Raw genomic sequence first — 22,989 nt, 5'->3', positions numbered from 1 at the left:
TATTTTAAAATATAACACAATGCACAAAATGTGAGATTATTGAAGAAAACAGAGGAATGAAGGCAATGAGAACCATATGAGAAGCCCAGCTACAGTACTTGCAAGATAAAGGAGAAAAACGACTAAAGAAGCAGAAATATTAAATGTAACCGAAGATTTTCACATCGCATAATATAGAGAAGATAGTGATGGAGAACTCAAGAATCAAGTCAAAATCAGAGAAACAAAAATTTACCAGATTTTAGATTTGATCAAATAATAAAACGGTCGAGAGATGATGGTTTGTGCCAAGATCTCATCCTAAACTTCTCCAACTTTAAATCAGCTGTTTGGACAGAAAAAATCAAATCTCATACGGCTTTTGTAACATTCTGGCTCTTAACGTATTGTTCATTCATTAGCGACTAGAAATAGAAATTCATTCATGCAATAACATCAAGCAATTTGGTGCCAACAGCGATTTGTTCATCTATTTTAGACTAAATAGATTTAATAGAATTCAACAGTGAAAAGTAGTCAAAAAACTAGTTGCTTTTGCCTGGCAATAAAGGTGAAAAACTGAATCAAGACGATAATAGTATCGATCAACGCTTAAGATTTTTGAAAAAAGAGCAAAATAACACCACAACAATAAAGAACTGAATGAAACAAAACAAACATGTAATTTATTCACAGAAACGTCTCTCTTTTTTAACTTTATGAGCCCTTCCAGTTTCGGTAAATTATTTTTTAGATAAAATCGCCATCAAAACATACTAAACCACAGGCCTAAACACAAAATCGTACATTTGACCTTCGTAAGTGCTGAAGATGCAAAAATAAATCTGCAAAAGCCACGAAGGCAATACAAAACATTTCTGAATCTTCACCAACGTCACTCACCATTGTTCACGGTTTGCAATTATTTCTTTAGATCCAACATTCCTGAAGCGCCTAATTACATCTGTCTAAATAATACAAATGGCTTGTTTTGAGGCACAAGTGCCAAACTTTCCTTGGCTTATTTGAGTTAAAACAATTCTCAGTTCATAACGATGGGAAAATGAGCAGCTGCTGGGCCTTGAACTCAGCATGCAACATTTCATTCCGTCATCAAACGCTCTAGAAACTGTTTTAAGAAACGTCTTAAACAAGGTAAATTTAACTGACTTGTTTTACAAAAAAAAGCAATAAGGCTACATCCATAAAGAATTTTTTAGCAAGAAACTCAAAGTTTCTCTATAAAGTCTACAGCTTAATTTTAGGGGATGGCTAAACCCACTCTCAGTTTTAGAGATTATCCTCCCTTCACCTTTTTACTGGGCATTCTTATGCAAAGATTTGCAATTTAAAAACAAAGTGGTTTCCTGGCTGAGAATTTTCAAGCTGAAAGTTTCGCAATTTGCACGTACCCTATTTCAGAAGTTAAGATTCACTTGTGACTGCTATTGCTATTGTCTAGTTTTAATCATCATAAATTGGAAGTAGTGTGCAGACTTATTGTGTTCTGTTTCAATATGCAAGCAATAAACTGTTTAAAAAAAGTTAAAACTACAGACGGTATTTTTTTATAGGTTTGGAATGATTTGTAAAAAGGCAGGCCTTGAAAAAGCAGAACAGGGCCCTAAAGGTATAGACTGAGAGACAAACAAGAAAAGTAAAGGCTGCAGTTTCGTGGGCAACCAGGGAAAATATTCGAGTCCCATTCGAAAACAAATTACATTTATGAAATTCAAAACAATTTCTGAGTGGCTAAACGCTGTATAACATCAATTTTAAAACCGATCCGATGCCGAGAGGAAATAATAACGCAAGATAAATAAAAACTCCAGCAGCAAAACGGAATTTATCAAATACAAGAGTTCTATATTTCGGGATCTGTCTGGAGGAATATCCGTATTCAATGTCTCGGACAGTAATGATTCCGAATGTGAAAAATTGTCTTTCGTTTCCATTTTTCATTAAATTTGCGGTATTTCCCGCTGAATCGTTCGCCCGATTGGATTTAAACTCGGCCGGCTTTAATTATTAACAACGTGTTGAATGATTGAGATTATTTAAAAATCCAATTGCGAACAGAAGCCACATATGTACAAACGAGTTTATCGCCGAGCTTCAGCCGGGATGGTTCACACGCTTTTTTCACTTCACTGTATTGAAACTGGGCGATTTTCTCAACCATGAACCCAATAAGTTGTTCACAGTGTAAAAATGTGCGAACTGAAGGGAGGAACAACATGTTCCCCAGTCCATATTTTCCTAACACCTAATTAAGTCGGAGATTTACGGCCGTTTAAAATATTTATGCCGCGCAATAAGTCATATCGGCTCGACAGCTTAAACGTACTTAAAACAGTATATCTTTGTTAGTGCACAAACTGGTGTATTACAAAGTGTACTTTTTTCCTACTTGGAGGCAGGATGGTCAATAATAAAAAGCAGATGTTTTATGTTTGGTAACACACTCATTTTCGGGTTTTTTGCTTCCTTCTCTAAATCATGCTTGTCTAAAGTTAATTGTTCAATGGCAGATGTGAATGTATTCTCAGTGTTTTTGTACTTTTTTACAATTAGACACTAGTTTCCATCGTCAACCAGAAAGCCATTTTTTTTCATGATATGAAGCTTATATGCTTGAAAGATAGGTAAACGTTTGTTTTGCTTTTCCAGATCGTGATTTAGGGCGTGATCGTCAGCAACTGAACTAGATTTAACATTTTCGTACCATAGTTCACTATTCGCTCCTTATATTGCAAATATGGAGAGAGATTGGTCCCATTTTGTTACGATTCTCTAGTTCTATGGTGACGATCTATCGCGTATCCTCCAGTTCTCCATACCAGCTGAACAACACTACATGGAAGATTTTGCCTTGCACTTTCCACCGCGAAGGAAAGAGAGAGTCAATTTTCGTTTAGACTATAAAAACTGTCCAACTTTCCAGTGCGAACTAAAAAGTGGTCACTTTAGCCTTATTACGTTTAATAAAAAAACTTAAAACACAAATGTGCAATGAGAAACCTAGCAAGTCAATCAATGCATTTATGTGAAACTCCTAACGAATCAAAGTTTATCTCTAAATAGTTTCCAATGGAATGAAAGTCATCATCGTTGGCTCCAGGGTAAATACCAATTAGAATTAGCAAACCCCTTCAGTACAAACTTCTCGATAAAGAAACCGTTAACTTAGTTAGTTGTTCCCGATATCCAGAAGTTCAAAGCGAGAAACCGATATCGATCGGATCGGGCACAGCATCTCCAACATAAATAAGTATTATTCCAAAGGCCATTAACAGAAATGTAAGCGAGAGAAATGTAAATCGCCTGCGGTCCCAAAAACGAAACTTCCAGAAAGAGGATCCCACAAGCAAAACTCCAGGAATGATTTATACATATATTTTTCGACGGTTAAGCGAGTGCCAGTCGTTCCGGACTTGAAAACTTTTGGAAGTCGGACGGAAAAGCTGGACAGCCGTCGCGATAAAGTTATCAGAGAGGGGCCATCAATCAACTCGGCGTCAAGACAAATTGACTTTATATGGGCCATGGCGTGTATTCGACCTTTTCAAAAGCGAAAAAAAGCGGAGTTGAGGATTTGTTTCTACGTGTGGAGAAATTGTTTGCGTACAGAAAACCAAATTTCTGCCAGTTGGCGATTCTTTCATCCTGTGTCAACAGCCAAAGCACACAAATTCTGTACCAAATTCTTCCAGTAAGAAACATGCCACTGATTGTGGATCGAATGAGGAATAGTTTTGGCTTATTTTCTTGATGTGCGTATTTAATTCGGGGACACCGTATTATTTTTTCTTATTGTAAATTTTGAAACAGAGCATCTAAGTATGTTGTTTCCGGGGCGCGGTTGTTTAATAACACCACTTTTCAGCTATTTTTGTTCATTTAAAGATTATTAACTGTAGGAACCTTTGGAGCCTCTTTCATAGAACATAACAGTGATAAATAGTAGTTTTCGATACTAGGGCGAAAAGTGTTGTTTTTCGAACGACGACGGCGTTTGACCGGCGTCAATCCGTCAGGAGTTCGAAAAACGGATTTTCGCCCTCGTATCGAACACTATTTTTTATTCGAATAAAGCACATAACACGAATAATAAGTTATAATAAATAAAAATAGCCAAAAATAAAAGCCGTCAACTTCATATTTCAAATTTGATGTCAATGCCATTTTTGAAATTGTCGTGTTTTGACGTTTGTAATTTTTCAAAAGCGTACTTTTGAAGGCATATACAAGTGAAAGAATGAGTGTTGAAAATCCAAGTGCTGCTTTCACGGTATGGTGTTTGTATAAGATACATATTTTGCATAAAATTTGCGACATTTAAAAAAATCGTGTTTTGCTTGTGGCAACATCGGCGAGTTAAAAAAATAGACCATTTGAACGACTTTGAGACTGAACTTGTAACAAAGTTATAATTTACAAATTGTAAGTAAACTTTAAATTATGGTCAATAGTTCTCTATAAACCTGCAAAATTCATTAAAAAAGCATATCGGTTACTTTTTAATGAAAATACTTTAAAAAATATAATGACAGTGACAGGTTCAATTGGTCACATTTACTTTTGCGCACATGTGCGTTAAAGTCCGTGCGTCAAAGTAAAACAAATGAACAGTAAAAGAAAGTGCTTCTTTGTGATCATCGCTCTGATCGAAAAATGGCACTTTTAGATTCATTCGATTAAAAACATCTTTATTAAACCGTCCAAGATTTATGACTTTACATTCAACGTTCATCCTGAAATGTTGAAAACTTCTGGTACGTTAAGGAAGACGAAACAGTGCGCAAATTTTTTCTTTCTATATTCAACCGGAAAAAAATATACATGTTCAGTTATAGTGCGTGGAAACAAGTATGATACTTTTTTAGTTCTCTTTTAAGAAGCGAACTCCTGCTCAGAAACCAACGCTTTCGAAAACTGACTCCATAAAACAAAAATCAACCTTACAGCTTAAGTTCCGCTACAGCTTTTCTGTATTACGGACTGTAATTTAAAGACCCCGCAAGATTATGCACTTATACGTCAAATTCGCCAAATTACCTTCATTTATACGAGTTCAACAACATAGCAACATATTTTTTAGCTATGTTTATACTATATTACAGCTGAGTTAGTAATCTTTCCGTGTAGAAATGTGAGGAAACTTAATAAATACGATTGAACATTTTTCTTAAACACTCACCATAAAACAATCGGGACCCTGTAAACAGGCATCTTTGTGGAGGGCTCCATTGACAAACTGAAAAAAAAATCCGTAAGTTAAGGTGAAAAATCATAGCAAAATAAATATATCAACAGTTAAAAAACAGACAAAAAGAAGTTGCTTAGAACTAAATACATCAGTTCTATTAGTGGAGGAAAATTCATGTTTTTCAAACGTTTTTGATGGGTATGTTGCCTCAAGACTAGTTTTTTGAAAAGAGACCATTTCCTCACGTCTTCTATTGCAGAATAATGAATAGAATTAAAAGTTACAAACATTTAAAGGATCGTAGCAACTTTAATAAAGGGCCAAAATATTGAAGTTTAATTCTGCGCATTAGTTATTGAAAAGACAAACATTTTGTGGTTTTGTAATTTCTTTAAGGGATATGTGCAACAGACGCAGCAAATATTCTGTCGATTTTATAAAGCTTCGCCCGTTTTAAGAAAACTAGAGGAAATCTTCAAACTTGACAATGTTACCCAAATAAAACCATTTCCTCCGAAACAAAAATGCCATTCATTCTGTTCCATATCCAGGTGTAACTGACGTTTTTTTTAAAACATACATTTTAAAAGCGCCCGTTCGGCAATATTAAGACCTCAGCAATAGCAGACGTATTTTCCAAGAAAAAAGACCATTTATATATTTTACAGTGGAATATGCCGACTATGCCGCCCCCTCAGTTATGTATTCAGTTATTACCACGGTTATTGCTGTTAAGGCGTTACAGTAGTTGGTCATATTGTGAGAAAAGAAATAAAAACGGCATTTCCTACAACCGTTTTCTCGTAATTTCACAAAGAAATAAAAGATAATTTAATGAAACAGCAGACGATAAATAGGGGGAGAAACACATTAAGGATGTTAAAAGAATGCAAAGTTTAAGGTTTTTATAACCACTGTTCAACTAATAATCTTCAATCTGTCGAAAAAGTAATAATCTTCAGCAATCTTCACGAAGACTGCATTAAATAACTTCAAGAAGAATGTTTTACTCTACAAATGAAGATGATTTTTTAGCGTCCGAAAATTCAAATCAAGGGCTTTTTTCGCGGCTTAAGTGGACAAATTATTTTTGGAGAAAAAACACATTGCCGACAACAGTAATTTTTTTCTACCTCCCAAAATGTATGTGAATTCCGCTGCCAAATTTTACTAAAGTTGTAAAACTTGACTTCAATTTTACTTTTCGTATTGCTTATATGCTACTATCGTTTTAGAATCTGTGAAACAAGACAGGGATACAAAGCCAAGCACAAATTGAATAAAACGACCCTCAGAGTAAAAGTTGACGTGCAGACATTTCTGCATGCTGAACGAGTAACTAGACTATCGTGTTTAGCACTTACAGCTACAATTTAAGTGTCTTACTCCCAGATAAAATGAGACAGATTGATTAAAACTAATACGTCCAACTCTCCAACTTGCAGTTATTATCTGCATGCCCAGTCCCTGGAATCCATCTGAGCGATCAATTTAAATACACATACATAATATATGACAATTTAATTCTCTCGCTTGATTAATTCCATCATTCCGACCGTCAAACGGCCCGGAGTGAAAAGGAGCAGTGAAAATAAGCTAAGACCCTCTTTATAATGAATTCTATCCTATTACCATGTTAATCGAAAACGAGCAGCCAGCACATTGGCTCTGACCCTTTATTTTATTTTTTATTTTTTATTTTTCTCTCCGTAGTTTAGTTTTTAATCGCTCCGCTTTATAAACAAACGAATGTCAGCCCGGGAGGTATGCGCCGAACATTTGATTAACATTTTCAATTAAACTATTTCGTTTCTTTAATGATAGTTTGAGGGTGAAAACGATTTGTTTGGAAGCAATGGCGGAAAGGTGGCAAGAACTCGAGCGGTGTGAACGCTGGGGGCGTTCATTCTAAAGCACAAGTTATTTCCACGGTAAGTTGATCACGAGTTTTGAATTTCCTTGTTACGTCGCAAAAAAAATGAACTTAGCAGTTTCATAAAAAGTTCACTAAATTATATCCTTGAAGTTTCTGGGACTCCGGGGCTAAAATTGCCTTTGCTTTAACTTTCTGCAGCAATGAATTAATTTGATTCTAAACTGGACTGAGTTAGATTAAAATATATCTCCGATCTTTGACAAATTTCTGGGTTCCGAAAAAAGCCCCAAGATGAATCAATTAATTTTAATTGTCGCTTTGCCCAACGAAAAAAAAAAGCGAATGCCATAAATTCGAGGTCCGATCATCACGAAATCGGCAGGTAAAAACGGTCTACGTTGGAGAATGTCCAGGGACACACAAAACGCATTAGGAAGGTACCTTCTGCCATGTTTACACATGATCACTACTGGCTTAGAACCGCGTATTGGTACTGAAAACTCTAATGGCCATGTTGGCGTTAAGCTATTTTATGCAGAGCCATTAATTTCATTTTTATTTATTGGACATCAGCTGCGATCTTTATAGCCAAGCTTTTTCGTCTTCGGGACGATGTCGCCATCCGAAGTGACTTGAACGGTTGGGTTTTGGTTCGATTTATTCGTTTTCTCCATAATTAATTACCAAATCCCAAAGCTCCTAGAACATTAGTGAGCCTCTATTTAATTCATTTTGTCCGGCCAACACTGTAGAAATCAGTTCGAACGATATTTTTTCTATGCACGAATTTGTCCCGATATTTATTTGAACTTTTTAAAAGTGCTATTTCTTAAGGGGTAAATTTGAAAGCGAAACTTTTTGGTCATTTAAAAAGCCATTAATACAGAATGCCCCACCAGGAACTACCGAGATATACATATGTACTTTTTTAAATTCTACTTCAAATTCTAAATATATTTTATGCATTAAAATATCTAATGATATATTTAAAATTATCTAGTTTTTCTATAAGGAAATATGTGATATTTAATGTAAATTGCATTCTTTAATGACAAGCACTTACTTTAATATAATTTTGATAATAGTTCCTATCAGTACTTAGGTACAAAGTGTTGAAAACATAAATTCCAAAATAAAATTGAGACTGACCCAAAATCAGTTTTTTCAAATTGAAACGCCCAATTTTGATTAAGTATATTATCTTATTTAGAATTAAAAATAAGAGTCAGTTTGTGTTGAATCCGCAGCAAGATTCCATATGAAGACATTAAATTGCCAATATTTCGAAAACTAAACACTTTTGGAATAGACAACCTCAAACAAACTCACGCTTATTTTTAATGGTAAATAAGATAATATTAAATTTAGAGATTGAAATTGAACTTTGAAACTTATTTTTTTCACCTTGTGTATCAATAGTTATCAAACTTTTATTGAGGAAGTTCTTTCATCAAGAAATGCAACTCAAATTGAACAACCTATATTTCCTTATAGAAAAAAATTATAATTATTCTGGTGCCTGAAACTGTAATTTTTCGTATAAAATTTCAAATATGAGCCTACTTATATTAAAAATGACTGGACTTAAAAATGCAATAATATACAGGGTGATTCATTTAAAATTAGCAAGATGATATCCACTGAAGATATAACTGGAAGTGTGTCCATCTTGAAAATAGTTTGATTTCTCCTAAATATTTATAATTAGACCATATTTATCGCTGAGACACCCTGTTCATTTACTTTTACAATTTTCAACTATTTAAATTTTTATTTAATAACAACTTATTTGTGGTTAGTTTTCAAATAGTGCTCTTCAAAACTTAAAATGTATATCAATGTCACACTTGCCCAAAGCTCACTTTCTTTGGCCTGAATCAAGTCCCTGACATATTAAACACAAAAATTATTGAAAAAAAAAACATTCTTAGATCCGATTAATTTTACAGACGAACTGCCATTAATGGCGAACTTCCTGTATTACTACTTAATAATAATCCCATTTTCGAAATAAAAATTGATCCTCAATTTCCGCTCTTTTGCTTTAGTAGCAGAAGGTCGGTGCACTTTACATCACCCCGTCTCACATGTAACAACTTGGCCACCTCCAAGCTGAATAAATGCATGCGCCATTTCCCCCTTGTGAAGCCTTCAATGCTTCGTCATATCCTATTAAGGTCAAAAGATGATAATTTACAATAAAACGGATTTCATCGACAAAGACCAAAATCCATTTATACCATCGGCCCTCCTCAAAATACACCGAATCGAAAAGAACCAGTGGAGCATATTAGATTTGTGCGCATAGTACCAATAACAACATCAGATCGGGGGCTTTTGTTTGATGATGGGCCAACTGGCCCCTATTTGTGACTCAAAACGTCCCTTGCCGGGTGACTAAATTATATTTAACATGGTCAGTTACCCTTGGCCGAGGAATTCTATGGGGAATTTGACTTTTCGCGAATTGCACTCAGTTTTTTGGTTGGGAGTTTTCGTATTCCAAAACCCCAAAGAACCGGTAGCACGCTATTTAAACCGACCGTTTTCACTTGGTGCTTCCCATGGCCGACAAGCAGGCCAGATTCAACATCGATGGATTTTTGCTTTTGCTGTCTAAAGTGAAAAATTCACATTGGGTTCAATTTTCGATCTGAACAGATACATTTTTCTGTGGGAGCAACCATGGAATTAATCGCTTTGCCAAATTTATAAATCTCGACTTTAAAAAGTGTAAAATTAACGCGTTGCAATCCAAAAACTATTAATAAAGCGCACATGCTGGAGGGTGGATAAATTTGATAGGATAAATCAGAGGGTGAATATCGATAGTTCATAAATATCTATTTATTTAGAAAATTGTGACAGTCGAAAAAAGCAAATAGGGGCCGGGAGTCATTAAAATTCACGTAATGGAATCTATTCTGTTTGGCTACTGCCATAATTGGTATTTTTAGTCGATTTATGCACTTAGGTGAAAACACCTATTGTTATTCGGGTAATTAATAGTGCGCACATGGCTGACGCCCGATATTTAGAAGGTTTGCAGGCGGCGAGCATGGCAAAAATGTAATTTATCTCTTTGAATACTAATTTATATGATTATATGAAGAAAAAATAGCAATATAATACAATAAGTAAGTACACAAAAGCTACGCTGCCAGACGCATCAAAAAGTCAATAATCCCAGCGTTGCCATTCGCTAGACTGCATTTGCTTTACCTGTGCTCGTGGCTAAACAGGCACAAAAACATTGGGGACAAATTTATGTGCGGAATAAGCTAAGGAGACTCCAAAGAGATTAGAGGAAGACACGTTGCGGCATTTAAGCCCTGTTTACACAGCGCAACGATAAATCGGTATTGGTTAGGCTCAGCACACAGACGAACAAGTCTTGGGTACACAGAGCCGAATCTAAAATGTAACGATGGGGACCTCATGCCCGAGACCAACTTGCTAAATTATATTTATCTAGGGAGTATGAGTTTGAGCTATCATGCATACATAAATTGAAAATGTACCGCGGTAAGTTGCAACAACATAAGTTCATTCGTGGGCGGAAACTTTGACCTAATTTACGCGGTCTGACTTGGGAAATTTATTAATGGCTTGGTATTGGGTGTTGGCTAATTGGAGCCGGTATTACGGTGGGCTTCAAAACTGATCAGCAGCTGTGAATGAACTTTCTTAGCGCTCCCATGAGTAATGGTGCTTCCATGCTGGGTAAGTTGCCAGATATTTCCAATTAACTTACAATTTTACAAAGGCTGATATTGAGCGGGCAGCATCCATAAATCCGCCACCAGGTCTAGTGGCAAATAATAAATGATCATGTAAATTTTGCGCAATAAATGTAGCACACACGTAAAACACAAAGCCATCCTTTCATCCCCCCAAAACTCGATTTAGAGGTGATAAATTGCCAGTTTTCCTAACTCGACAACCTTAATATCCCATTTTCTACCTTCCTATCTACTACGGAACGTTTTCCGTTCTCTCACTCAATTTGCGCGAAATATCACAGGTGAGGGGACAAAATTAAACTGGAAGTTTTAAAATTCCCATTGCGTGCGACCTGCCAACCTTCCGCTCGAAAAAGATAAATGATGCTCCGACGCTGTACAGGAAACGTTGGACCAAACATCAGGTTAAATAAATTGTTTTGGGGCATTTTCCTGAAAAATATCACCGGCGACGAACGGAAGCAGCAAAAGATTAATAATTCTTAACTGTAAAGTAAGGAAAGTGACCTTTTCCAGACACTCTATGTATGGACTGACGAACTAGTTGAGACACTCAACTCACTAAACCTTCTGCTACGTGAGGCATTTTAGAATATATTCATTTTGTCATATGTATTCATGAGGTAAACTTCGTATTCTTCTGTGTGGATGAGGGAGATTGATCGCCTACTTAGAGCAACTGGTTTCCAATTTAAAGAGTTTTTGGGTACAAACTGTAAAGTCACTAGCACCTCTAGTTCATGGAAATTAAGGAACTTGGACCTTGAAGTGTAATTAAGCAGCTATCTGGTCATCTAGCTGCTGCATAGAAGAACCATTCCCGACTAAATTTAATTCAAAGCAGACAGTTGGCCACAGATTAATTTGTTAAATTAGCAACATTTAGGGTTTCCTAATTACCAAATAAAGATGTAACCTACTTCATATCAGATACCAGACAGACACAAACTTCTTGTTTATTCCTTCAGACCTTCAAATAGACAATAAAGTATTAAAATACTCGGTAATAAACTGCTAATTTTTCACAATCCTGTTTGCAGCGCCAATTAACTAAGTCGAAATAAAAATCAACTTTTTAAAACATCTTTCAATTAATACATGTAAGACTTAATTTTCATTCACAAGAAGATTGTTGTTCTACCCACAATAATGAAAACTTGTTTTAAAAATTTGGTTTTTATTTCAGCTTAATTAATTTTGGAGCACTTAATATACTTCTATTGCACTTAATATCGAGCAGGATTTCAGAAAAACGTTGCTCGTTTGCACTTTTAACTGCGCGATATTTAATTTAGTTATGATATTCTTATCTTTCCTGGGTCTCAGTCAAAGTGTGAAGTAAAAATTTTGAACATCGTTTATTTCATTGCGTTTCGGCGAGACAACAGCGCCATCATCAGATTTAAAATTTACACAAACTCATGATTGGTAAAAATCAACGTTCTTTTAGGCCTTTGCCTTCATCAAGACCTAAAGAACGTTGATTTTTACCAATCATGAGTTTGTGTAAATTTTAAATCTGATGATGGCGCTGTTGTCTCGCCGAAACGCAATGAAATAAACGATGTTCAAAATGTTTACTTCACACTTTGACTGAGACCCAGGAAAGATAAGAATATCATAACAAGTACACGCAGCCAGGAAAATAAATCAGAATAATTTAATTTAGTATTTTAAAACCTTAATCTCTTGAGGATTTACTGCAGGAACATCTTGAAATTGAATAAACCGAGACTGCCGGATAACCCGATTTGAGGCATTTAGCCTCAAGCCTTGCAGTTTTAGTTCAATAGAAAAGCATGCAAAGCCACGCTGAGTGCCGCACAGGAAACACACTTTTATTTTACTTATTTTTTGATAAGCTGCTTTACTTCAGGAAAGCACAATTTTGCTTTCCAGCGTTCGCATCCATCCGCTGAAATATTGGTTTTTATTTTGTCGTCAGGTAGGCAAAAAGTTCAGCTAAATTGGAACAGGTTGACAAGAGTTCACTTCTAATTTGTTCATGCTCAAAGAGCCTGAAGGCTGAAAGATCGGAAATAGACTGAAAGTTCCTCTCGTCTAAAGACATCAAAAGATCTGTCGCGATAATAAATTCAAAGTGCCCAGGCGAAAAATTAACACGGCAGATGCAAATTTCAGCACCTAGACCGAAAATCAAAGGGCTGCAAAGACCAAATGTTAATGCGGACCCCTTTGCGTTCCCTTTACAACGCCCTGGGCCCCATTCGGACCATCGTCATTTTGTTTGCATATTTTAGCTACGCGCCCAAAAGGTACATTTGCAAATTTGGGGCCCCTTTCGGTTATTCGTCTGATACATTATGGATGCTGCGAGATCATTTGCAACGCATCTGTCGCATTTCCTGCGGTTTAAGTGGGGGCTCCGCTTTGTGTTTTGCTTTAATGAGTCAGTGAAGTGGACGCTAAATAGCTGCCGGACATCAAACAGGCTGTTTTTAACATTTCAATTTCATTTTATCGTTCCCGGGATGGTTTGATTTCGCTTTGCTCCACATGGTCGGATTTGAAAGTTGGAACGGTTGGTTCAACGGCTCGTACCGTTCGCGTAATTTTCAAAGCAAACTACTTTTGTGACCCAAATCAATTCAATTGGTTGATGAAATTTACCAAATAATGGCAATCAAGGAGAGAAGTTTTCACACTTTAAGAATAGAGATTCAACTCTGTTTGGCAAATAGGGTCGGAAAGTCAAGAAGGGAAGGGAATGAAAAAGCAAAGTGACTTAAAGACATAAACAGACAATCAAAATGATGAGCAATAAATTCACCTGAGTTAAATTTGAATGTAGTTTAACAACAATTTGTTAAAAGTCTGTTGCAAAAAGGTCCAAGTCTTGTTCCGAGTATTTCCATTTTCTTCTAATGTACAAAAATAAACATTTTCTACAATAAATTCTTAAAATCACTATAATCCAAACGAAGGGACGATTTTGGTACCTCTTCAAGTTGAGAATTTTCCTACCATGCGCTTAAACATTTTTTTAACCGCATTTGCATCTAAAATACTTGATGACTTGGAACTTCTTGTCAACATTCACCAAGAGTTTCGAAATATATTTTAAAGTATTTCCTACCATTCACTTTGAAAATGTGAACTGAGAATATCGATCCAAAATATTCCACTTCTTCAAATTGTATTTTCTAAAGCAATATTTACAGATCATGATTTCATTTTAGCAAGTTTTTTCGGTAGAATTGTCTTGCTTTGAGTATTTGGGGCTTAAAGGTTCCTCCATCCTCTTTAATATGATAATATATTTATCAAACTTGCTTTTACGCAAACACGGGAATCAAGTAGATGTTTTCCCACTTGAAGGACAAAGAGTTAAGGTTCTTGGGCAAATAGGACTTGAAAGTAAAAGAAGGGAATGGAAAAGTAAAAAGACTCAAAGACTTGAAAATAAAATCAAACTGATGAAGCAGTAAAGTGCGAGTCAAGTACATACTAACGCTCATTATTATTGAAGATTAAATTTCCTACTTTCCTATTCGCTTCCTACAATTTTCCTTTTTCCTGATAAACAAAAATTAAGGTTTTTCTACCTGAACATCAAATATTTCCTATTGTACTTCTGACGATGATTCAATACACTTTATGCACTGAAAAAATCCGAACTTCATTTGCATCTTAAGTTCTTGATGACTTGGACTATTCACCATCTTCTTTACCAATAGCATTGGATTTTTTTATGTCAAATTATTTCCTAGAAAAAAAATAAGAAAGACGACTATCATGATAACAAAGACTGCAATTCCTCAATTTCGTTCCAAAATATCCCAACATAAATAACATTTTCATCGTTAAAAACAACTTGTTTTAGGTTGTGTTTTCAAGAGCGTTATTTATACAGGGTGATTCAAAATTGGCGTCATTTATTTTAAGGGGTAATAGGGGCTCATTTGGAAGGTACGAGAAAAATACTGAAATTTTTTCTAGAAGATCTTAACAGTTGAAAATCGAATTTCAACTTTATTATTAAGCATTATTTTGAAAGTGTTCCATGTTTAGTTGGTAGCATATTGGAATACTTAAGCACTCAAAACACAAGTTACGATCTATGCTTCCAATTACGAAAACTTTTTATATTAAAAAGTTCTCTTCTACAATTTTTTGATGAAAAGTCTAAGCGGCAATGATATTTTTTGTCATTAACAGATAGTTACAGGTGGATAGCCCTTGTCAATAATAACAATAATTTGTCAAAACAATAAATACCGGCTACATTCCTACCACGTATGTAAGTTCACATTAAACCGATGGATTACTGAACACCGGTATAAATTGAGCAGGAGTTAATTAACCGAATACGAGAAGCTACTCGAGAAGAGTGTGAGTACAAACTCAAATGTATGTTTTTGTAATTTGTAAACAAATCAATAATTGGAGGTTATGAGTATCGAAATAGGTTCCGTCATTCAACGATTCCTGTTGAATTTACCGTTTATCCCTGTCTATCTTATTGTCACTTTCTCTATTTATCCATGGTTACCGGAGTTTTAAATAATTACGAAGCAACAGGTATTTACGTAATGTTAATTAGGCAGATTACCTTGAAAACATTGTTGTCGTTTTTCTAATATAGCTTTTTGCAAATTTCTCAGTTTTTAAGAACAATTGATATTTTTTCTGTACTCCTTGAACACCGCCAGACAACACATCCAGAGGAATGACGCCAATTTTGAATCACCCTGTATATCTGGATTTTATTTCTGCAGGTTTTTAGGTAGAAATGTCTTGTTTTGAGTTTTCGGTGGCTTCAATGATCATCCATCCTCATGATGACGACATGATTATAAATGAAGCAAACCCTCTTTTAAAGTAGGGACTTATTTTTCTTCCCTTGGATTCTTGCTGTTAAGGCACGAACATGTTTTAGGTCCTTTTGTTGCCTATAATTTTCGATCCGCGGGTTTTTTAAACGCAATTTAAACATTCTTGTTTCAACTCCTGTCTCGGCATTCGATTATTTTTTGCGATTCAAGAGTAATAAGTCCTGCACCTTCAAATTTTGGTCTTAATCCTCCGAAGTTACCAAATCCTCTTTAGGCGCAGTCACATGTATTTTATTCCTGTTGCCAACATTGCACATACGAGGACTAATCAATCGTAACAATGACCCTGGCACAAATAATTGTCTATAGGTGCAAGCAATGAAAAGATAATTCCGGAGAAAGCCCGAAGTTGTTAAATTTCAAATGGGGATTACAATCGTTTAACATGAAATTTACACAAAAAATCAATCAGGGTTCTTTGGATCTGAGTGGATTAGAGTCTTGTCGAAAGCAAGCAGCTAACCTCCGTTTGCCATTATTAAAAATAGAGGTATTTCCCGCAGAAATATTACCCGGCGTTCTCTGTAATGGTTAGTTGCAATTGTCAGATAAAGAGTCAGCCATTTCCCGCTTGAATGGATCTTGCCGATTTAGCTGCCAACGCAAATGGCACCGCGATATAAAATAGTGTAGCTATTTGACAATAAGTAGTTTATAGAACGATAATACACCAGGCATATTTTCTTGGCATATTTTAGCTGCGAGCATTTCTATATGGTAGCGAATGCACCAGAGGGAACGGCTTATTTGAATAGATTGGTATTTTGAATACAGCCGAACTGACATTCAGACATAGCGAACATGTTTTCCACTGTACTTTTGAAAAATTTTGTTCGTTTAACGGAAAAAAAAACTGGACAAGACGCTTTGCCAGCACTGGCAGTGTGTCACATCTTTCTATCTTCTGTTGCTGTTTGGTTTTGTGGCATTTTTTGTATCATGGGATGAAATGAGCGGCATAATCCAAATATTTCAAACACAATTTATGGTAAAAGTGAGAACTTGCCTACGCATAAAATTCGCGTGCATCTAAACTTAGAAAAACTCTGTATTCGGAGTTTTCCAACAAAAATTAAACGGCCACTTACTTTTTCAAAAATGCATCAAGTGTTTTTCTTCACTATCATTTCACATTTATTTCTCTACACAGATTGAGAACATATATTTTTCAAATAACATTCAATAAAATCAAGCCCCGTCTTCTGCGTCCATCTGAAATGTTTCAGCCAGAAATAGAAGCTCTACCCAACTATTTCCCATATTATTCTTTGAGTAAATTTGTAAATTGCCTGTTAGTGCATAATTTAAATATGGAAAAAGCACCGTTTCGCCCATATGGTACAGCAATTTCCCTGCAATAAATCCCATATATTCTTCGATCCCCGTAACAAATTAATACCGGCTTTGCCATACATGCCCCTATGGAGATCTCACGATACTCAAAGTTTTTGTTAACTTGCAGTGAGCAAGTTATGCGCTCGCCAATCTAGTTATTTCTATTGGGTCGTTGCTGTTATTGTAGCGGCGAATGTGCAGATATATCTGCGGATTGTGAACGTAATTGAATAATTTATTCTCTCATTTAAATAATATTTATAGGCGACCGAAGCGATTTTGCTGTAGAGAAAAGCGCAATTTACATGCCGTGAAAGCGCAAAAAAATTCGTCGACGTCGGTCGTTATTTGAGACCAATTAGCTACGGCCTGTTACAAGCAAGTTTGATGAAAAATGTGCGAGGCGAATTATTGTCGCATGATTATTGCTGGATGTCTTTTCAACATCCCAAGATGTACGAACATGGACGCAGAGACGAGGCATAATATATAAACAGATTACGCCATGAAAATGCCAATTGTTTTTGTCATGTAAATTAAAAAACAACAGCATTTAAGAGTTGAATTATGCCTTTCGTGACAGTAGAGTCATTAAATATTCGAAATGCCCCCCAATGGAGGTATTATATAAAACGGAACAAGTAGAAACATTGCATGCAGTGAAAACACGGGAAACAATTAAATATGTTTCTAGGATTTAATGGGAAAATAAATCGGCATCAGCCATGGGCTTTAAACGGTTCTGCCCAAAGTTACCGCAAACCGCAACTTTTCTTATAGAACGTGTTAATCTTCAACGTCAAGCGAACTATGAGCTGCGAACTTATTTCGGAGCGGATTTATACGGGAAGTTTAAGTTACGAAGATGTTGCGGTTTGGGCTGCAGAATACCTTAGAGCGACTTGCAGTCGATCAAAAAACCGCTAAAAATGTTCAGTTTAGTCAAGGGTGGAAAGTTTCTGCTGACAAAGCTGGTGGTTTGGATTTGCAAATGAACTGAGAATTTCGAATAATTTCATTTGCTGCTGCTATTGAAAGTTGGTTTGAAACCTGGAATTATTAGTCAGCACTCTAAGAATCATTCCAATCGAGGAAATAATTCCAGGTTTCAAAGCAACTTCCAATAGCAGCAGCAAATGAAATTCTTGGATATTCCCAGTTCATTTGCAGATCCAAACCACCAGCCAGAACACAAACCGAAGATCTAAGACATGTGAAGAGGTCATATTCAGAAAAACCAACGACACATTTTTACATAACTCGATAATTGATTAAAGCGACTTGCGACATGAAATTATCTGAAAAATCAAAAGATTTTGCTTGCCAGATTTAGAGCCTTCTTAGGATACTTCAAATCCGTTTTCTCAGTGTACACTGAAACAATTTAAGGTGAAATATATGATCTGCAAAGTCGCGTGTGTTCATTAAGAGTTGGTGTTCGCGAACAAGCTATCCGGACCCATTAAAGGTAGCAATTAACGTCGACCTGACCATCTATGACAGTCATATCGGATGACACTGTATGTCGTGCCTGAAAATCTTGCGAGAAGCACGAAGCCTTTAATTGTTTCGTTCGTTTAGCTACATGATGGCCCGATGAACCAGCGCATGTATATTTTTTGAGGCCAAAGTTTCCAACGCTTTTACAAGCCAAATCAGAAATATACGCTCAGGAATCGATTTTCGGATGCAGTAATACACAATAATTCCGCAATACAAAAATAAACAAAATACACCATTATTTCAAGTATCTGCATTACGGAGCTGAGCCCGTATTCTTTTATGTTTCAAAGGAGCTATCGGTAGCTTTCGCAAATGTTCTCAACCCCATTTGTATGACGGTATATCGAAAACTCAGATCGTTAAGCTTAACGATACGACACGACCGAATGGAATAAAAGAGGTGAAACGGATCAAATGCAAAGTGTGAATTTAGATCAACTGAACTCGTTTCGAAACAAATCGCTTGTAAGGGATCATACTTTTTCGGATTCGTAAAGAAACCAGATACAAATGACTTCATTAGACGGCGAAATAATCGTTAACGTGAATATTCAGCCACCGCATTAACGCATTTCAGCGAGTTCAAATCGCAAATTTCCACGTATACATGAGGGTCGCAATGCTCAAACAAAATGTTTTAATTTTCAACGCACATCCCTTTTTAGGGTGGTAATAGGGTGGAAATAAATGGGCTACATTAACTAACCAGCCCGAGTGTCGCTTCTTTGTCTTTCGGTAACTTTCGCACATGTGCCCGTATTTTCTAAATTGACAAGCCAGCAGGTTGTTTTTTTCCGAGTTGGAATTAAAATGCACAATTACCGTTGTTGCAACAAGAGCTACTTTCAAACATTCTTCTTTGCCATGCCAGTATATCGGCCCAATCATCAGAGAATTATCAACTTCACTCTCCAATTAGACGGATGGGATTCGCGGGGCTTCTCTGATTTAATATCGCTAATCTACCTAAGAAGTCAATCATCCTGGCAAAAACAACAACAATGCAATTCCAAACGTCCGGAACAGTTAGATTGATATTTTCGAGTGGGACTTTTGACCGCAAGCCGATGGAAACCATCAGAAAAAACAGTCTCATTAAGACCCTCTTGCGTGACAATGTGCAGGATTAGAGCCAGATAATGTCCTTTCTTTAACAGCAAAACAAACACCAACTCTTGATGGTAATTTCTCAATTTTTATTGATTTACTTGTAGGGGTGTCATCAGGTCTCAGACGTTTTTGAGAAAAAAACGTAAAAAATTTTGGAGCAAACGCTGATTTTTTAATGTCCCTGGACAGTTCAAAACCCAGTTAATTCAGTAGCACTTAATTAACATTATGTTTGCTTCAACAAATCTATTTAAATGAAGAAGGGACTTTTATTATGGAGTTCATACGGAATCAAATTACGCAATTTAAAGCAATTTTTCAGGCTGAAGTAGCGAAAATAAAAATAAATGATATGGCAGTTCCGGCATTAAGTCGAGTTTTCGCAAAAAAGCTTGATATGTGTTTGTACAATCTTAATTATCGCCTGCAGCGTATTTGTTGCATATTCCTTTTAGGCCACTTTGAAATGCAAAAGAATTTCATTTGTAGCAGACAGAGTGCTTTGGAGTCGAGTGAACATTCGGAATATTAAAAAGCCAGATTAAAACATGTTTTCATATATCGCCTGAAACAAACTCAATAAAATAGTGAGCTTCTATAATGCTTGAAATTATTCTCAACTTTTGAGACCAACAGCACTTGAAACAGATCTTCTCTGCTCAACTTCCTCGTAGGATCATCGGTCGTGTTGATATTCTTTGTGGTCGATTTTTGCGCTGTGATGTGCAGTTAAGAGAACATCCAAGACGTGAGTCAATGGCAGATTCCAGTTCAAATTTGACTTGAAAAGTCACGATTTTGGTGCAGCTTTATAATTAAACAAGTTCGCTTGTGTAATCACTTCCAGCCCGACCGATATCTACACTGCAAGAAGAACCATTTCAGGAAGTGAAACAACCGGCACAGTTGATTTTTTCGTGAGATGTCGAGAGAGTTCTACTAAGGAATAGCCAGGTAACTAGGTTTGTGATAGTTGTTTCAATCATTTTTTAAATTGCCTCTTCAATATAGGTTTTCTCTAAACTCCTTGGTGTGTTTGCCGGCGAACAGCCCTCGTATCATAGAAGCTCGGGATATGTAAATTTTTGCAAAAATAAATCGTGTTTTAATTAACTCGGGTGCGAAAAATGGCATCGATATAATTAAGATACATAAATACAGTCACTCAACACTTAATTCATTTACGTTGCTGACATACCATTATAGATGTATCGTCGATTATTATTATACCTAACAGTTAAGGGGCCCCATCCTGTCTTAGTAAAAACCTCACAAACCTGTCATAATGTCATTAATTCTATGCATCAACCCGGTGCCTATATTATCTTTTATCTTTCGCTTACGAGGTATCGACCCGTCAATGCTTTTAATTTTCTGTTTTAGCTTCCTCAAAGGTACTTATCATGGCCATTTCAGATAACGCATAAAAGCAGGAAGCAAATATTTATAATAATTATAATTATGTACTACGAAATGTGTATGTAATACAAGGCTGGCAAGCTGGTGGGAAATTCCCTTGAGACCTATCAGTTTACGTATTTATTCGGGTAGACGATTCAGTGTGAACTTTAAGGTGTATATTTTGAATTTTATGGTTCCCTGATGGTGACCAAAATTTCACACTAACATCTAACATTTGAATTAGGTTTATTCATGTACTTCAAGAAGAATTTTAGAAGATTAGAAGAAGAGAGAAGAAGCATTTTCCCGTTTGGCTCTCTCAAGAAACAGACTAACACCAGCGGCAACATACAAATATAAAAAAATTAACAAAGTTCTTGTCCCTTGAGCTGCCGAAAAATTTTACAAAAGTGTGAAAGCTCTCGGAAGTACCAAGTCAAAGAATTTTTCTAGATTATAATTTTTTTGTCGTCTTGTTTTAGAAAATTTGATAATTATTGTTGCTCTTCTCTACCCATTAATACACTTTTCAATTTTATTGTTAACATCTTGTAACTTCTTTCTAATTACTAAAATGGTACCTTTCGATTCAAAGGACCAAAAACACTCTTCAACCGGCCATCATCGATGACATTAAATTGATTTCGATGATTGATCATCAAGCGAACTTACCGTTAAAGTTACAACCATTTATCATTATATGATAAATGAATAGGTTGCACATCTGAATTCGCAATGGCTTTTAGAGTTTTGTCGTTAAGTTTTAGCTTTAAGTACGAAAAATTGTTCAAATTCACCCTTTTGATGGAAAAGAGTTTTTCGCTTTAAGTGTTCGAGTCAACTGCCCGTTGGTAAATACGGATTTTTCAACAATTCGCCAAGAGAAAAACAAAAATTCCTGAATGTGTCTCATAACATCACTCGAAAGAGAAAATCGGCTGCTTTAAGTGGAAAAAAACGGGGATGTTTAAGGGAAACGATTGGGCGTTGGTATAGATGATGGACTTTTAAAAAATTGTCAAGGAACAGTCAAAAATGTCTCAAGCTTGCCCGGAATATCACTCGAAAGAGAAAATCTGCGACTTTAAATAAAGAAAACCTGCCTTAATAGGAAATTTCTGGGAGTTTTTGAGATACCTACTAAGTCGAAGCGATTGGTCGTTGGACAACACGGTTTTTCAACAATTCGCCAAGAAAAAAACCCAAAATTCCTGAATGCGGCCCATAACATCACTCGAAAGAGGAAATCGGCTGCTTTAAGTTAGGAAAAACTCTTTTGATTAGGAAATTTCTGGGAGTTTCCAGAAATTTTTCAGATACTGAAAGGCAGCGATTAGCCGTTGGTATTGATAGACGGATTTTAAAAAAATTGTCAATGAAAAACTAAAAAATTATCAAGCCTGCCCAGCATATCACTCAAAATCTGCGCCCTTAAATGCGGAAAACCTCACGTTAATAGAAACTTTCAGGGAGTTTCTAAGATTTTTTGAGATAGGTACTTAATTAAGATTTAGTGGAAGCGATTGGTAGTTGGACAACACGGATTTTTCAACAATTCGCCAACAAAAAACCCAAACTTCCTGAATGCGGCCCATAAAATCACTCGAAAGTGAAAATCGGCTGCTTTAAGTGAGGAAAAATTCACTTAATTAGGAAATTTCTGGGAACAAAAACTAAAAATTTATCAAGCCTGCCCGGAGTATCACTCAAAAGAGAAAATCTGCGGCTTTAAATGAGGAAATCCTTATTTAATTTAATATGAAGTTTCTGGGAGGTTCTAGGATTTTTTGAGATGCTAAGTCGCAGCGCTTGGTTCTTGGACAACACGGATTTTTCAACAATTCGCCAAGAAAAAATCCAAAATTTCTGAATGTGGCTCATAACATCACTCGAAAGAGAAAATCGGCTGCTCTAAGTGAGGAAAAACTATTTTGGTTTTGAAATTTCTGGGAGTTTTTCAGTTACTAAGAGGAAGCG

General features: G+C 35.9%; 1 protein-coding gene across 1 annotated transcript in view; it reads right to left on the bottom strand.

Moving 5' to 3' along the window:
* LOC109539162 overlaps window positions 1-22,989 on the bottom strand; it is a 95,851-nt gene that overhangs the window by 29,348 nt on the left and 43,514 nt on the right. Inside the window, exon 2 of the mRNA XM_048670610.1 lies at window positions 5,180-5,236. Coding sequence (XP_048526567.1) covers window positions 5,180-5,236 — 57 coding nt within the window. The remainder of the gene's footprint in view (window positions 1-5,179; window positions 5,237-22,989) is intronic.

The sequence above is a fragment of the Dendroctonus ponderosae genome, unplaced genomic scaffold (assembly GCF_020466585.1).
Source record: "Dendroctonus ponderosae isolate FM_Combo_2020 unplaced genomic scaffold, Dpon_F_20191213v2 Dpon_F_20191213_1, whole genome shotgun sequence".
Classification (NCBI taxonomy): Eukaryota; Metazoa; Arthropoda; class Insecta; order Coleoptera; family Curculionidae; genus Dendroctonus; species Dendroctonus ponderosae.
Note: the sequence above shows the minus strand (reverse complement) of the source record. Positions and strands in the feature narration are given on the sequence as shown.